Source organism: Carettochelys insculpta, chromosome 2, assembly GCF_033958435.1.
Source record: "Carettochelys insculpta isolate YL-2023 chromosome 2, ASM3395843v1, whole genome shotgun sequence".
In the NCBI taxonomy this organism is placed as follows: Eukaryota; Metazoa; Chordata; order Testudines; family Carettochelyidae; genus Carettochelys; species Carettochelys insculpta.
Window position 1 is genome coordinate 86991645 of NC_134138.1, and position 18441 is coordinate 87010085.

The 18441-nt window shown below is 39.6% G+C and overlaps 1 protein-coding gene across 4 annotated transcripts in view; it reads left to right on the forward strand.

Annotated features, from left to right (window-relative positions):
- The window catches only part of SS18 (SS18 subunit of BAF chromatin remodeling complex), a 62437-nt gene that overhangs the window by 3628 nt on the left and 40368 nt on the right, over positions 1-18441 (forward strand). For all 4 annotated transcript variants that reach the window (XM_074987266.1, XM_074987268.1, XM_074987269.1 and 1 more), the window contains 2 exons: positions 1587-1671; positions 13530-13683. In XM_074987266.1, coding sequence (XP_074843367.1) covers positions 1587-1671; positions 13530-13683 — 239 coding nt within the window. The remainder of the gene's footprint in view (positions 1-1586; positions 1672-13529; positions 13684-18441) is intronic.

The window sequence follows — 18441 nt, forward strand, 5'->3', positions numbered from 1 at the left end:
AAATTGTGCCAGTGAACATACAAAAACATTGCTAATGATAGTGCACCTTTCACTTTAAAATGGTATATGAATATAGTTAAAATTTTCTCCTCTAGTGAGTACTGCTTTCAATTTATTAAATATATACTGATAGTAAGGTGAGGGTAAAAATTAAGAGGTTTCATAACAAAAATGCTTGGGCTTTCTTGTAGTTAGTGTCAGAGTTTTGATTTCTTTGGCAAGGAGTTAGATTGCTTGCTTTGAACATTCCCTAGTCATTCAGCATCATAGGGGGAGGAGCTGACGCTATTTTCAAGGCTCTGTGCTTGGGGACATGTCCAAGAATTCTGGGGATGTATCCAACAGCTCCACCCGCTCCAGAGCAGCCACTCTGCCTGAAAGGCTGTTTATCTTGACAAGCCTGATTTTTGGCGAAGAGTGATAGGATGCATCATCCTCTGCAGTGAGCCAATGCTGATCTTTCAGTTAGAAGTGTTCCAATGCAAATTACATCATCACTGCCTCTTGAATCTGAATGCATAAACTTTTAATGCTACTTGCATGCATGCCCAGGATATTAGAGGGCCATAGTGTGGTCATGAGCTGCTTCCTGCCAATAGACCATCTCCTTTTCATGTCTGAGTTGCTCCATGTTCCTGGTGTGCACCACCAACAAAGGATTATACCTGCACCTCTATATGTAGTCTGTAAGTGTGATAAGTAGATTTCTTACTGCTCACTTTGGGCTACTGGGGAAGCACTTTATACAAAGGCTTCTGTGCTCTGTGTCACAATGGGGCCAAATTTTGTCTAAATGTTAATTCATTGCATCACTATTAAATACCCTTCATTTTTCTTTGACAGTGAATTCTGCAGTAAACTGCTCAACTCTGGTATTTTAGAAAATTTGCCAAATTCCAGAGTCTTTCAGCCAGGTGTCCTGAATGAGAGAACTAATGTTGTTCACACATCTGAGTCATGTTTCAGGCTTTTTGAAGATTTCGGTAGATACTGTCTTATACTCTGGTCTTGCTTTCAAAGTTATCTTTGCAACCAAGATTAGAAATTTAATTTCCCTGTAAGAAAGCTAAGGTACTAGGCCACTATTCTGTACCAAGGATTAAATTCTGCAATTGTGAAATACTTGGGCCCTGATTATATGCTGCTTATTCTGATTAGGTGATGGATATGTAGGTATGATCTTTTGCTGCTAGGTGCATGAGAAGGTGGAAGTAATGAGCTGTCTGATGCTAGTACTTGTACCTCAAGCAGCATCAAACAATCATTGAGGCTCATACACAGCTTACTCCTTGAATTGCTCAGTTGGAGCAGGACATGAAACAGAAAAGAACAATGTCACTCTTCTGCTGCTTCTAGTTCCTAGGAGAATGTGCTTGAGAGGTTCCAGTACTTTTTCTGCAAAGGATTTCCCAAAACATGTGCAGCAAGTAAATCCAGGAACCTCAAGCTTTCCTCAGCAATTCCCATACGTTCTTGATGTACTGAAATCAGAATTCATTGTGCATGCATGTGTAAATGAAAAGATGACTTTAAATATTGTTGTCCTTAGCTTTTTTGGACCTGTCTTGCTCTGTTCACTTTGATAGGTATCAGCAGATGTTGCATACTAACTTGGTGTACCTAGCCACTATAGCAGACTCCAATCAAAACATGCAGTCTCTACTACCAGCAGTAAGTACTTTTGTAAAACACTATACACTGAGGCTATTGTTTTCATGTGGATTCTTGATACTGTGAGAAGATACTTGGAGGTGGCACAAAGATTTGAACAGTTGAGTTCACTTTCCCCAGGGTGGGAAAAGGTCAGGTGTTTTTGCACAGCTCTTTGGGACGAATAACTTAGGCTGCTGGAGTCCCTTTACTTATGCATGTTGCACTGTCTAAAGAGGGACTGGTGCTGTGAGTAAAAATAGCACACAGATGCCACTAAAGATTCCTGAAGTGTGAGAACAGGTATCCAGCTTAGGGTAGCTGATTCCTACACCAGTGGACCTCCCACCCTCCAGCCTGTGGTGCTCTCTAGCATTCTCAGCTGATATAAATAAGGTCAATTCCCATCTGGCTCTAACGCACTCCAGAGTTAATGTTGGGCAGGCCAGCCACCTGTTGTCTTCTACTTCTTTTTCCTGACTCTGTGTGGTTATAACTAGAGTGTGTCTTGGCTACTCAGAGGATTCAACTAAGATTGCATAGCCTACTTTATTTGCCATTTCTAGGATGTTCAGTGCTTCAGTTTTTAATTCTGTTTGTTGAACATTTTTTTATGTTGCTTTCACATCTTTAAATATGTACACTAACTTTTTCAGTTACAACTGTTTGTGTCTCCTCATCAACCTAGCCATAATTTACTGACATAGTAAATGAATGGAAGTAGAGTGAAAAATGTTGATAGTCTGCTGTCACTTAACTTCCCATGCTTCCATGTAACGTAGACCAAATCACAAATTCTCATTAAATCATTACTGCATTTCTGGTAATTTAACTCTTTTAATATACAGTTGAAGCTTTTTTTTGTATGTCTTGTTTAATTTCTGTAGCAAAAAATTAAGCATATCCATTGCTGGATACACTATTTTAGTTGGTGAAAATAGGTAACTTTTTCTTCAGATGCTGGAAAAGTATAGTTCAGTATCCCTATACCTGATGCCTAAAGGATTTATAGAAAAGTTGCTGCTTTGTGTTCAGTTCAAACATTGCCTCTTACAGAGCACTGTACAGATACAGAACTGGTATCCACATCTGCAGTAGCAAAAATGATCCTGGGATAGCTGCATTAGTGCATGCCGGTATTGGTGGATATAAAGTGGATATCTGCCTATTTGTGTATGTATCTGCATTTGTATCCACAAAAATGATGCTTGGGTATCTGGGTTTTCAGGGCTCTACCTCTTGGCTTTCTTTTTTTTTCCCTCTTTCCTTACCCTCCTCCCCACCCATACAACTACCCTTATATCCTATTAGAAAGGTAAAATTTCAGCTTGACTAGAAGCACTCTAATAGAAAGTTAATGCATTAACCCCTCTTTGCTTCTGGAGACCTGTTGTAGATTCATAACCTGGTTCTGGTCACAAGTGGAAATAAGTTTGGCCTAATCCTGGTGCCTAGTGATCACTTCCCTATTTGCACAACTGAATGTGACGGTGTTGTGCACTCAATAAAGAGGGCTGGAGTAGAGTGGTTTTGCAGGTCAGCACTGAAGTGCATTCCTAATGCTGTGTGGGGAAGCTTCCACAATATGTCAATTCCTAGCTTGTATGTTTTTCCTTTTTATGATGGCTATACATAAGAACAAAACTTCTTGGTTGTTTCTTTAAAAAAAAAAACTGTATTGCATTTGATTCTGTGTCATTCTCATAAGTGGATCTAAGTTTTCAACCAAATCTTCAAGAGTTCAGTTTGCTATGTAACTTGATGAGATAATAGAAAATGGTTCATTCAGTATTTAATATTAATATTTTTACAGACATGTGTCTGCTGAATAAGGTCTGGTTATTTTTTGTGTGTGTTCTGAGAACTAAACTTAGGCTGAAAAGGGGAGGCAATAACTGTAGCAAGAAAAGATGGAAAGGCTTTTAAAGTATAAAGCAGGTGCAGTTTGATGCAAGAGTCGTGAATGCCATACTTTTCGAAAATAATTCTTCTTGGTCTCTCCTCCAGGAACAGACCAGGCCCTACCATGCTTAGTTTGCCATTTGGTAAGACCACAGCTGTGTGTGTATTTTCCCTGAGCCAAAGTCAGTGAGTTGTTTGTTTGTTTTTTTTTGTTTCTGTGTTTATTAAAGTCCAAGCAGCAGCTGTTAGTCCCTCTGGGAAAGGCATAAAATACACACACTTTTACCACTAACAATTAAGGTTTAAAGTAGCCATTGCTGTCACAGACACAGATGACCTTAGCACACTCGTTGTTGAATAGTTACCCATCTAAACTGTTAACTAGGCTTGAATCCTGATTAGCTTCAAAACCTAGATAAAATATGGGCTATTCATATTTGTAAAGGTCTATTCTTTTAGCAAACCAGATCCTGTCTTGTGTAGCTTGCTTGGACTCATTTAGTTAGTAATTCCAGAAATAAATTTATATTTCAAATATCAGTGATCATACCATTAGCTTCTGAAATTACATTAAAAGTTGCACAGGTGACCCTCTGATAAGTTGAGTGGTTTAATTTTGGCTGGAATAGGATGTAGTTGAGCAGTGTTAGCACAAGGTAAAAGATCTAAGTGCTCTAGGTGTATAGACTTGCTGAGCTAGACATAGAATGATTAATACTATAGTTCTTCTCTAATGTGTGAACAGCCCTGTTGTCCTAGCCTCTCTAGGACGGATTTTTGTCAGTAGAGTCAGTATGTCCAGCCATTTCTTCTGCATTACTTTCTGCGGGATGATAGGGAGAGAAGACTGCCAAATGCTTCCATTTCATTTGCATGTTATCTGCAACTGTCAGACACCAAAGCAGGCTGCTCAGGTTCCTGTGTTATCTGTATGTGTTGTAGGCCTTCCAGAGTGAGGAGCAGACTTGCCAAGTCCTAGAGCATCCTTTTCCCTATTTTAAAGTAAAACAGAGCCTCTGAACAAGACACATCTTTGCTATTTGCCAATAACAGCATAGTGCAGGTTTGGATCTACCATCTTTGTCTCTTAGTAGTATGTGATGAAGGAGAAGTGGTGCTCCTGGAAAGCAGGGAGGAACTTCTTCTAAGGGGAGGAGTAGAGGGGTGAAGCACTATTTTTGTTGGTGGTGAGTCAAGAGGTGCAGAGGAAGTGGTATAATAGGTGGGAGAAGTAGTGACAAGGTATCCAGGCTGACATCTTTGCAGACATCACAAAACATTAAATTATTAATTGACAGTGACATCGGTGGCATAAAACTTCCATTGTTCAGAACAACAAGGCAGTGGTAGGAAGTGGGAAGCCTTCTCAGATTGAGCCTTCTCCACCCCCATTCCATTCAGCCACTTGATCTCATGGAGGGAAGAGTAACGGTACCTCAAGCATAGCGTACCATGTAGAATATCCCTTCTACTTGATCTTGGTGACATGGAGCTAACAAGGTAGAATTAACCTCCGGACTCTACTGCCTTTCACCTGGGCATCTGCAGGGATTCTCCTTTATTTCCTAGACTGTGGTGGACAGTAATAGAGCTATATTATTCAGAACCCAACATGGGGTATGTGAGGCATGTGTAAAGAATGGGGTTGGGGGGTGTCTTACATTAGAATTGGGCTCCATGAATACAGGCCCAAGATTGCTGGTTTCTTCCGAAGGTAGGAAGAAGGGCTGTTGGCAATATGGGGAGTAAGTAGTGCTGAGCTAGCCTAGTTTGACTATAGGAAATAAGCAAGTGGAGAGACAAAAAGATATTGAAACCATCCCTACCTGTATCTCTTAATACCTGATAACAGCTAGAGAGTTCACAAAAAAACCAATGTTTTGTCTTTTTCAAAACTTAGCAGTTCAGCTCTTTGGGGGGGAAAAAAAAGAAACTCTTCTTTGCATATTACATCTCTAAATTTTTCATTCAGAGAGCAAACATGCAGTCCTTCTCCGATTGTTTGGCTTTGTTCTACAATGTACAGAGTTCCTACGACATAAAGTCACTGCCCACTTACTTTTTCTATGGGTAAATCTGCATTTGGATATTCAGGGCATTTCACATCATTCCATACATATCAAAGCAACATGTACATGTTCACTCTTCACTTTTAAAACTGCTGTAACATCAGTCACTTAAATGAAGTAGAGGGTAAACTAGTTGTCATGGGTGGCAGGTTTAAAACAAACAAAAGGAAGTATTTCTTTCTATAATGCACAACCAACCTATGGAACTGCTTGCCAGAGGAGGTTGTAAAGGACAAAACTGTAACAGGGTTTAAAAATGAGCTAGATAAATTCATGGAGGATAGGTCCATCAATGGCTATTAGCCAGGATAGGCAGAACGATGTCCCTGGCTTCTGTTTGCCAGAAGCTGGGAATAGGCCACAGGGAATGGAACACTCTATGATTACCAGTTCTGCTCATTCCATCTTGGAGAACTGGCATTGGCCACTATTGGAAGACAGGATACTGGGCTAAAGGGTCTTTGATCAGATAAGTTTTGCCTTTCTTATGTTTTTATAGTCTACTTTGGAGTAATATTTTTCCCAAAAGTATTTGAATTTCTAACATGTCCAGAAAATCCTTGAAAGTCTAACTAAAATAGTTTCACTTGCTCATCCCATATTGAATAATGGAAAGTGATTTAATAAAACACAAAGGCTATGTCTACACTACAGAGATCTTTTGGAAGAAGCCCATCTGAAAGATCTCTTCCAAAAGAACTTTTTGGATCTTCTAGACATAGCCCTAGTGAGCAGGGAAATTTAGGGGTAAGCCTCATTATACAGATCTATCTTGAAGATAGAGGATGTTAACTGTGGCACACCTGAGGTGCTGCTATACTAATACAAGCATTTCATCAGAATAGGAACAGAATTTGAATTCCGTATATGTTTAGAAATATCAAGAGTTTGTGTTTATTTTGCACAGCATAGTACCCAGGATATCTCCATATGGAATAAAACATTTCAGACTTTATGATGCACAATTAGTCATTACTACATCCTGACTAGCATCTAGGTATGAGTGGAAGTGTTGTCTATATCCTTGAGTCATCACAGCAATAGCATGCAGTCTACTTGTATCAGATCCTTTTGACGGGTCAGTATGTTTACTGTGACTGATGCTGTTTCAAATGCAGTGGTTTTCCTGTTTCTGATGCTGTGTGGCTTTAACTATAGGGTTTGATTCTGCAGATAATATTACTTATGACTTCATATTTAAATGTGTGGTTTGGTTGTGTTATCCAGATGACAAATAATTCCATGCAAACTGTGAGTTGTATTTCTTTTTGAATGTGAAGGAGAATGCTTCAATCGTTAATCCCAAGAAACAGTAAAACTTCTGTTTTACCAAGACAAAAAATGTGTATGAGCAGTAAAGGATTTCTGAAAGCCTTTTTTGAAACAAAAACAGGAAGCCTCTAGGCCACATTATAAAGATTCCTGTAAACTGTGTTTAGTAGGTCCCTCATTTTGTCATTTTTGGGGCTTGATTATCTTTTGTACTACCACAGTTTTATGTGGCTACATCTCTGTTGGTACAAATGAAATTATACTGGTGTAGAATTTGACCTACAGGTTTTTAATAGACCCTCAGTTTCAGCATGCAGGCTGAGTTAGGTCAGGAGTACCATGGATATCCAGCATTCACCTGTTAGTTCAGTCTGTTGCAGCAACCCTTTTTCTCTCTAAACACTAAACTATTCTCTTAAATCTAGTCTCCATACTCCAGTCAATGTGATCTCAGTTTCTTTAGTAATAATTATGTTGTGTGAAGTACCATCAAAATGTTTGTACAATGGATCTGTTTCTGCTTATTTCTCAGTCCTTGTGTATACTATTGTAGATTTGCCAGTATACCTACGCAGGCAAATTCTTGCAGGGGACTTTTGTCCTACAACTAATAAAAAGACTTCTTGTTGGTGTAGCTTATGCCTAGGGCCCTACCAAAATTAGGGCCAGAAAAACACATCATGGACCACGAAATCTGGTCGTCTGTTTACTTTTCGTTTTCTCAAAATGGGGGTCTTGACTTAAAAGAAGCCTTGGGCAGCAGGAGGTCATGGTCTTGCCACCCTTTCTTCTGTGCTGTCTTCAGACCTGAGGGGTTGAACTGTGTAGGCAGCTAGCTCTGAAAGCAGTTCTCCACCAGCAACAGTACAGAAGTAAGGGTGGCAATATGAAGCTTCTATCTTCAGACATGTATCTGTAGGGTCCTGACTAAACTTTTGGATTTAAATATCTGAAATAATTTACAAATTTTAAAATCCTATCACTGTGAAATCAAAGCGCATCCTAAATTTGGTAGCCACCCTAGTTATGTCATTTCCTGTAAGAAATGAGTGGTGTTGGCAAAAGAGCTTCTTTGTTGTATAACTGCATGTGCGTGTCACCTTTTAGCGGCAAAGCTGCCTTTTTTAGGGACGGGAAGAAATTTTGAAAACTCACACATGCTTACCACCCCACCCTCCACTTTTATGCATAGACCAGGCTTTAAATTCAGCAGTTGGCCCACTGATACATCACGAAGGGCTAGCGACACAACTGAAGAGCAGAAGGTGTCTGATCAAAGCCTACATGTGTCTTGAAGAAAGCCTCTTTAAAAGCAGGTTTATTTTAGGTGGACAATATCATTTTGGTTTTTTTGTTTTTTTTTTTTTAAAGAAGTGAACCAGTCATTTTTCACTGCTGAAATGAATTACCAACAAACCCATCCAGCTTTGAATCTCAAGCATGCCCTAAGTTCACTTATTGTCTTTTAGTAATGGAAACGTTTTAACAGAACTTTAAATATCCTGTACAAATTTTATTCCTACCATCTGAATCTAAAAGCAGATTAGAGTCTGAACTATAATCATAACCTGTTATCTTGATTTCATATTTGTTTTTAACACCAGAACTAGTTGTTTTCCAAGGATTAAAAGTATTTTCAGGAACTTTAAACTCAGTTGATATTAATGTGTTCATGTTGACCATTCTGTCTATATATTAAATCAAAGTTCTTTTTTGATACTAAAACAACGTAAAAGCAGTCTGGAAATTATTTGACATTTGTACTTTGGACTTACCACTATATCACAACTGATACTGCTTTACAGTGAGGTTATCAGCAGCAGTGTGAGGATAAGTTGCACTTGTAATCAAGCTATTTTCACAGCTTCATCTGTTCATAAATGCTTTGTTGTGGGGGAAAGTCACATTCTGAAAAAGTTGTTTTTTCTTTAACACTTCTATTATTTCTCTTTGACAGTAATAGAATAAATAATTCTTATTTACATTTGACATTTTTGCTTATTCAAGCTACAGAAGTTTAGTCCTTTTTGTCATCTTATTTTCCACTCTCACAAGCCAGATGGCAATGACATCTGCAAAACACTTACTACAGTAAACTCTTTCATATCCGGCAGCTCTGGAACCGGATATTCAAATAGTCAAGATAATAGAGAGGTATACATAACAATGCAGAACATTAAACAAGATTAGATATTAGCAAACAAAATTGAATGCAGAGTTCTTTATTTACCAAAAAGAGTAAAATTGTACACTGAATTTATACTGTATTGGCTGTTTTTATTTGTATTTACTTTCTCTATACTGATGGAAAACATACTAAAATTTACTTATGATTAAAATGCTGGTTGAGAGGTCTGGATAATAGAATGCTAGCTATGAAAGAGTTTCCTGTATCAGTAGATTAGACGGAGGCTGAGATGAACTACTTTCTTCAGGTTAGGATAGTTCATGGTCTGGGAAATCTTGTGTTACAGAGACGTGTGCTTCAGAGACTGGAATACAAAGAAAATTATTAAATCCTTAAGTTTAATTTCTCTTCTGCTCTTAGGAGTGTGGGGGCATATTTGTTTATATTGCATATCAAATAAAAATAATAAAGCCCTAAAATGATTACAGGGAAAACAAGGTTTTCTAAGTGTATTTTAAAATATGCTTTTACATATCAGAAATAAAGGGCTTGTCTACACTTGCCACCCACTTTGAAGGGGGCATGGTAATCAGGGCCACGGGAGATTACTGATGAAGTGCTGTGGTGAATATGCAGCACTTTATTAGGTTAGTTTTCCCCTGCAGCAGCTTTGAAGCATCAGACTTTTTGAGGTGCCGACAGGTATGCAGCCCTGGGCACTTTGAAGTGCCTGCGCTCCTTTGAAGTCCCTTTACTTGGTGCTTCGAAGTTGCCACAGGGGAAAGTTAGCCTAATGAATGAAGTGCTGCGTATTCACCGCAGCACTTCACTAATAATCTCCCATGGCCCTGATTACCATGCCCCCTTCAAAGTTGGGGGCAAGTGTAGACCCAAGTGTTTTTGCAGGATTTAACAATGGTTACTCCCTCTCCCTCTTTTTTTTTTTTAATCCTTGCGGAGTCTCTTATATTTAATCTTAAATCCTAGTCCTTTTTAACTTTATTGGTGTACTGCAAACAAGTCTTTCCTCCTTCACTGAAAGCAGAGGGGCTTTAATAGGTCTGGTTGATGAGAGCCAGGGTCTTAGAAAATTCAAGACTTGCACTTATGTGCTGCTTTCATCTGTATTTTAGAACCATTAAGAAAGCCTCAGTACAATTTTGTGAAGTGCTGCATGACTGTTGGTGTGCATGCACAGCCCAGAGTAATTTGGTATCCCTAATTGGGTAGTATAATATTTAAATTAGATCTTTATGATAAAATATTGAATTTATTCCAGTTTGTAACTGGCATAAAATTGGACTATCATTCAGTTCTGCATTTAATCTTGGGGGGGGAAAAAATCCTTCCATGCCAACCAACTTTTGTCCTTGTTCTCTCCAGATATAAGCTTCCTGTTAACATGGAATTACACTAAAACTGAGTATGCAATTGACTGGGCTTCATTTTGGGCCAGTCTGCTTTGAAAAACAGAAGTTGTTTAGTGTTTTAGCCTTTTATTAATATGAAGTCAGTTTGTAAATTCTTTCTATTTTGTGTTCTAGTGCCTCTTACTGGAAGTAGGGTCAGGCTGGTTTATAGTTTATCTAATTTGTGAAAAGTATGGAAGCTGTTGACCTAAATTTCCTCTGGTTTTAAAAAACAACAAAACCTTATGGCTTAATATTAAGCAAAAAAGATTTAATACTGAAGATGGAACAGCCACTAAGGACAGAACAGTAAGTTGCACACATACAAATTAGAAAAATGACTGCCTAAGGAGTGCTGCAAGAAGAGTTCTTGGACTCATAGTAGATCACAAGTTCAAAATGAGTGAACAATTTAACAATGTTACAAAAAGAGCCACATTGTTCTGCCATGAATTGGGAGTATCGAGAGCAAGACACAAGAAGTACAGGTTGAACCTCTCTTGTCCAGTGCCAGATGAGAGAATTTGCTGGACCATGGGAGGTCAATACTGTCTAGCACATTACCAACGCTTCCACTGCTTACTGAGCTCTTAAAAGACATTTAGGGGTAAATTACAGCTAAATAACACCACAGAACACTGGGAGCCAGAACTGGTAGTTTTAAACTTTATGGGACCACAGGAAACATGGCTCCATTCATAAGTGGTTGTCTCGCAAAATAAAATCATGTCAGATTTTGGATGTTACCGGGTGAGAGTGTTCTGGATTAGAGAGGTTCAACCTGTAATTGTTCCATTCCACTCTGTGCTGATTAGGCCTCAGCAGGGTACCACGTTTCATGAAAAATGTGGACAAATTAGAGAAATTCCAGAGAAGAGCAGTAAAAATTATTAAAGGTCTGAAACCATGACTTAAGAATGAAGACTGAAATGATTGCGTTTGTTTAGTCTGGAGAAGAGAAGACCGAGAGGGCATACCTTTTCAAATGCATAAAGGTTATTACAAGGAGGAGAGAGAAAAATTGTTCTCCTTAACCTCCTGAGGTTAGGACAAGAAGCCGTGGGCTTAAATTGCAGCAATACCAGCACTAGAAGAAGAAAAAAAATTCAATAAATTTTTGAGCCCAAGTTATACAAACCACCTGTCAGGTATGGTGGTAATTTTTGATTGGGGAACCACTCCAAGAATTTGGGAAGTGGTCAAGAGCTGCATTTTTCCATGATATTAATGGAGGAGGTGTGGATTCTGGGTTGGAAGTTGAGTACAGATGGAAGCTGGGGTAAGGGACTGGGGTACAAGAAGGGGTGTAGCATCTGGGAGGGAGTTTGGGTGAAGGAGATGGCTGTCACCAGGGGCAGGGGTCAAGGATGCAGGATGAGGTGCAGGGTTTGGGTTGTGACCTATGGTAGGGGATTGGGATACGGGGCGAGGAAATACGTAAACTGAGTCAGTTCTTCAGCCATGTTTTTGGTGACGCATTCAGAGATTTGATTGTTCAGATAGACGTGATATCTCTCTATAGAAGGTATGCTAATTTGTCCTTATCCTGTGCCCATCTTGGTGTTTTATAATTCAGTTCTTCGAATGATTGCTCATGTTCATTCCACGATAGTGCATGTGGTGATTGTACGCAGCTGGTGTTAGAAGATTTTTCCCTTATCAGGATCTGTAGGGGAGTAGCTCTGTCGATCCCTTCAGTGGTGTGTCCATGGCACAGTTTAAGGGGTCCTGTGTGCTCTCCCTATCCTCAGTTTCTTCTTGCCCCAACAGATGGTGCAAAAAACTTCTTGTAGCTGTGACTAGCTTTGCTTTCTATATGTTTTCTGTGAAAGCACTAATGCTGTTTTAGTTTTCTTAAATTTCCTTAACATTGTTTTAGTAATAGTAGCCACTTCATCTCTGTCATCTTCTGAACCCCTGATGAATAGACATGGTGAAGGGAAGAATGGGGCTGCACAGAATTAATCCACAGGAGGATATCACTTGGTCACCTTTTTTCTTTCTGTAAATGAGAATCTGGCAAAACAACGGCATACATGAGTCACAGGAGTGGTTGCACCAGAACATGGTAGCCTGTATGTGGTATTGTGGTGTTTTGTCTTAGGAGCCACAGATTAGAGCATTTTTATCCCACAGGAAGCATTTGGCTGAGGTGTACAAGGAGGATAATATTTTCTCCTGAGGAGTGTGAGAGACAAAAGCTAATTAGTGGTAGTTCCTTTACCCTTACATCCTCTGGAGTTGAGTCCAGTGGTAAATTTCTAATGATGTATATTATTTTTCTTGCTTTCCTTCTGAACTCTCAAGGTTATTCATCTGTTTGCCTCACTATTTCATTAGGAAATGTGCCATAGATATACTTTCTAGGCAGCTGTCTCTGGACCTTTGGAGACCAGCACTAATGTGCTTCCCGTCTGTAGGGGGTGTTTGGCATAAAATTACGAACTAGGCTTTCAGAGGGAGGGGGAAAAAAGGACCCTTAGGCCTTCCAACTCCCATAGTTCTCATCTGATAAACTATTTTGCTAGTCTTTAAAGTGCTACTTGGCTGTTTTGTTTTGATAGTTCTCATCTGTAATAGTTCATTTTTTGCATGCTCTTAGCATTTTGGGGTTTTAATCCTTTTTGTGACTGCTTTTTTTGACTCGTGCAAAGTCTGTTATCTGCAGTGGATGCACCGGGAGAAGATTATGGAACGTTTATTTTTATACAAAACAAAACAAATGCTTTGAAAGAGCAGATATAAAGGTGTGGTTCTTTAAAATGCTTTTTGCCCTTTTTTTTTTTTTTTTTGGAGTGGATTGCTAAGAGCTTAATTGTTTTAAACAATCTTAAACTATTCTGATATAATTTTTGTAAGAGAGGCAATTGTATTTTATTTTCTAAAAGATGCTGCAATGTTGTATGTCCTAATACATTATGTAAAATATTACGTTTTACTAAAATTAAGGAGTTAAATCTGTCGGAGACTAGAAATGCGTTTCACTGCTTTCCTTCTTACCCCACTTAATGATATAGTCAACTGTTGTACCATATGTACATAGAATATTTTTTGTCAGACTAACTGCTTCTCTTGTTTGACTAAACTGTCTCCTTTCAGCCACCCACGCAGAATATGCCTATGGGTCCAGGAGGGATGAGTCAGAGTGGCCCTCCCCCACCTCCACGTTCTCACAACATGTCTTCAGATGGTATGGTAGGTGGGGGCCCTCCTGCTCCACACATGCCGAGCCAGATGAACGGCCAGATGCCTGGTAAGTTTTTCTCCTCTAAGACATTAACACCAGTGTTGCTTAGCAACTGAAACGACATGGAGGCTCAAGGGATACTAGATTGTTGATGACAAAACTGGTTTGAATGCCCCCGAGTACAAGCGCTCTTAGAGTTTGTTAGCTACAGAGCTACGTGACCTGTATTCAGTGTTTATCAGGCTGCCCTTGGGCTTTGATGTAGCTGACATACAGCATTCCTCTGAACAGAACTGGCTAAATTTAGTCTGTCTGAAACCATGCAGTACACTTGGCTTTGGAAGGCTCATTGGAGAAATGTAGTGGCCTATAGCTGAAGGCATACAAACTCTTCCCTAAAGGAGAGAATCTAGAAATATTCATATATGAATAATGAGAGTAAGAATATAAATATATCTTAAAGAGAATCCCTTAAATGGGGAAATATTAGAATTAGAACACTTTATGGAAAATCTAATTTCCATTAATTTTCTGTATTGCATTTGTTATTGAAAAATTTGAATGTTAAGGAATTTGTGAAGTAATCGCTTAAAGATTGTTTCAGGTGTAAGTTTGTCACCAAAGTGCAGAAAAACAAACTAGTAGAAAAGCAAAGCAATGAAATAAGATGATGAAATTCCACACTGCATCAGTCCTCACCACAAAGCTAAGGGCTCCTATCAGCAGTAAGATCAAAATGAAGGAAGACATGGCAAAACCTACTTCTTTATAGGGAATTCATTTTCCAGAATTTACTTTTATGAAGTCTTAGTGGCTATTTCTTGTAACTTAGCACTTCACTTAAGTACATTTCCAGGATATCTTTTTGTTCTCCATTTCTCCCCACACGACATACAAGTGAGTTCTTCAGACCAATGTTCTAGATGAAGATTCTTTCATAGAAAGGAAGCTGTCAAAGTTCCTTGTAGACATAACCTTCTCAAACATTCAGACAGATCCACTCTGCAGGTATATAAATAAATCAGACAACTTAAAACATGAGGGAGAAAATATTGCAATTCTTCCAATTCCTCTCAGACAAGTACCCACCTTCCCTTTAACTCTGTTTCAAATTATCTGATAGTGATCAGTATTCTTTTTGAGAAAAGTGGCTGGCTAGTCTCCAGAAATGGAGAGCTGATCCTTTAGTTATGTGTGTCATATGGAGCGGGGGTGTGTGTGTATCAGAATTAAGTTAATTTATTTCTAGCACAGGCTGCATTTGGCAGCAGAGACCTCTTCTGCTTGGTCATACATGATGGTGACTTCCTAAATGGAACAGAGGGATTCTCAATGGGAAGTTTCCTCCATCTCCTAGTGCCCATCTGCTCAAATTGAAAACAGCATTGTCCTTTGCAATTCACACTCTTCAGCTTCTAATGAAATCATAATATTGTGTTTGATAGTAATCTGTTTCCTTGGAAAAGATCATTGGTCACAATGTCAGCATAGATTCACTGCCAAATGGAGAAAGTTACTTGGTTTAGATGTACATCTTTTGCCGGTTGGGTAGAATACAAGAAGATCTAATATATATTTTTATTTGGGTGTTCTCCCAATAGAGATAATATTAAAATATGGTTACTAATCAACTTTTAATTTACCCTCCACCACAACTTATTCTTTAGTTAAAATAAACATTTGTTCCTTCTCTTCTGTTTGACTCTGAGAATGTGGATAGAAACAGTTTCTGATGGGCTGTTTTATGACATTGGGAGTGACTCTGAATAGCTTTTTCTATACTTTGGTGAAAAGTGGCGTGGGGAGAAAAAGCACACACAAAATGTAGCAAATTTGCTTCATTTTGAAAGATTTGTGGTTCCCTATATTCAGTTCATTAGCAATTGACATATATACTTGTCAGTTATTTTACTTTTTAGATATCTCACAATAAGTACCCGTAATGGACCGTGTCTAAATTGCAGGCTTCTGTTGGGAGCCCAGAGGTATTCCAACAGAAGTCTGCCACTTCAGGAGCATTTTGCTGACCACCTGGTCATCCTCATTCCACAAGGAAGAAGAGATGTCTCATCAGGAAAGCCTCTCCCAACACAACTGTAGGCAGGAGACATGCAAATGCCTTGTGCAATTTGTGTATCTTCTGCTGACACTTTTCAGCAATCTAGACATAGCCGTGGAGTCAGACTTGCCTTTCTGGAGCACTGCTACCTCAGTGCAGATGCCTGCACTATATTTGTGGTGGATCTTCAGTGACTCTGCCCTGTAGCCAAGTCACTTAGTCTGTCAGAATATTTAAAAACAAACCAACACAAAACACCCCCCGCCCTGCAAACTGTCCAGGGTATGAGTTCAACAGGGGCCTGTTTCTGTACCCTCTGTAAGGTTCTTCTATCTGCAGTTCTATCTCTGGGCTTGTTTCTCAGTCAGTTCAGCAGGACCCATTGCAGAACCCTGGTTGATCTGTCTTTCAGCTCTTTCTGGGCTGTCAAGTTGTCCCTGCTGTTCAAGCAGTCTTGGCCCCAATGAGGGGCCGGATCCCCCACGGCTCGTTCTCCAGAGACTCTTCACCCTTCTGGGCTTCTCTGGCCCCAGTTCTGCTGCTGGGTCTCTATAGGAGTTCAGGTCCCCTTCTTGGGCACAAAGTCCATGCCATGTTGACAATAGCTTGTGGAGAATTCGAGGCCCACCTTGTAACCCAGATTCCAGCCAAGGGATCCTATATGTAGCAGCGATCCACCATGTCCTTTTAGTTAAAGTGTGCCCTGCTATTCTTCCATAGCTGACTTCCCATTACAGCCTCATTCTCCACCTTTACGTTGGTACCTTATCCTGGTTGAACTCCAGCAGCCAGTCCAGCCCAGCCCAGCCCACACCCCTTCTGCCAGCAGTGCTCTGTCCAAGGTCCTGTAGCTCCTTTGACCAGCCAAGCACACCATCCTTGCTCCTCCAGCTCTAGCAAGGAACTGAACTTTCCTCTGTACTGCAGCTCCTTTTATTGGTTTCTGCTAAGGCCAGATAGGCCCTTCCCTACATCCACTCTCTGATAGGTTGCATACCATACTGCTGTTGTAGGATGCTTGAAAGACTCTTCCTGTTGCCATTTTCCTGGGATAGAGCGTAGCAGGGCCGTGATACCATCCTCAGGGGGGTCTCATGCCATAGTCCACCCTGTCTCAGATCCTAATAAACACTTTGTCATAGAAGCCCAAACTAATTTTTAAAATCTAAGGTTCTAATTAGTCTAAATACAGTACACATTTAATAATGTGCAAAACCAAGGGAGCTTTGGGGCAAAATTATCAAGAATAGACCTACTTGAATTAAATACAATTCATGCCCTTAGAATACCAACTCATGGATTCAGGAATAGCTGCTATGGAATATCTTCCATAATCAGGATCCTGTGGTGGAAAAGGTTGCTGCTCAGCAAACCTCAGGACTTACTGTAGAATAGGGTGGGGAATCTCTGGCTTGCAGCTTGCTTTGATCCACTCACGAGGCTTGGGGCTTCCCTCTCTACTGGCAGTCTAGCTACGTGAGGGGTAACAAAAGGCTTTTATGTACCACGGAGGCCCCCTAATTGTCTTGTTTGACATGGAGGCAATTTTTGTTCTGTGATTACAGAAGGCAGTCATAACCAACTTACTCCTACTTTATGAAGCAGCTGCATTCTGCAGCAGTGGCAGATTCTGGATGTAATCTGAAGGAAGACGAGTTTAAAGCAATTACATTAGCAGAGTCTGTATCTCCCAAAAGCATGGATTCCTGTGGTACAGTCTGAGAAAATTTGTCAGACTGTATTGAAAAGCAACAGGTGATAAATTTCATATTGACCAGTCTTGCAATATGAGCATTCATGATGTAGCCTCTCTTCAGAGGCACTTTACTTCCTGAATAATGGACACTTGCAAATTACCAACAAACTCTTCAAAAAATTTTTTTCCCGTCCCTGTGAATATGCTTCAGTCTTGTTACAATTCAGGACAAACTATTTATTATCCTAATACTTATTAGTCTTCATCTAATACACAGTCCATAGTGGGCGAAGAAGCGAGTTCATGTTATTTTTATATTTGGGTAAAACATTTTATGTTGTTAATCTGCTCTTCCCCTTTCATTATGTTTGTTTTCTTCATCCACCATTTCTCCTAGTCTGTCCTGAGCCAACTTCCTCTTTTCAATTCATGGATGATGCGGTTAGGATGATCTTGCCTCCACCTCCTCTTTGCTTAATGTTGCTTTTTCCTGCTTATTGCCCTTTTTTCCCTCCCCCTTGCTATCTCGCTGTACATATGACATTAACCAGTCTTTCAAGAAAGTGTCCTTTTTTTTTGGCCCTCCTCTTTCATATAATTGGTTCCTGTCTTTTTTTCTCTTTCTCTCTGTTGTTGCATTCTCAAAAATTTTTGAGTGTGTGTATCATTTATTCTCTAAAAATCTGTCACTGACAGTACTTAATCTTTAAATGAAAAGAAAGTAAACAAAAGCTTCCTAAGCCATGATTCGCTATCTTATCTCTATCCTCCCCTTCAGTAAAGTATTTGAGAAAATAGTTTCCTTTCATCACTATCACAATTCCTTGTACAATATCCCTGAGCTTTCTTTCAAGCCTTGGTTTCATTCTAACACATTCAAACCTATTTCAGCCCCGCAGTTATTGCTTATGTTCTTTTCTCTAATGAAACCACCTTTAGATCATTTTGATGCCAGTACAACCTTAAACAAGCTGGATGGCTTGATTGTCTTGGAGGTTGATTATGTAGGCTTCTCCAAATTGTTTTTTCCTGGCTCCTCCTCCTGCGCTAAGGAACCCTCTTTTATGGA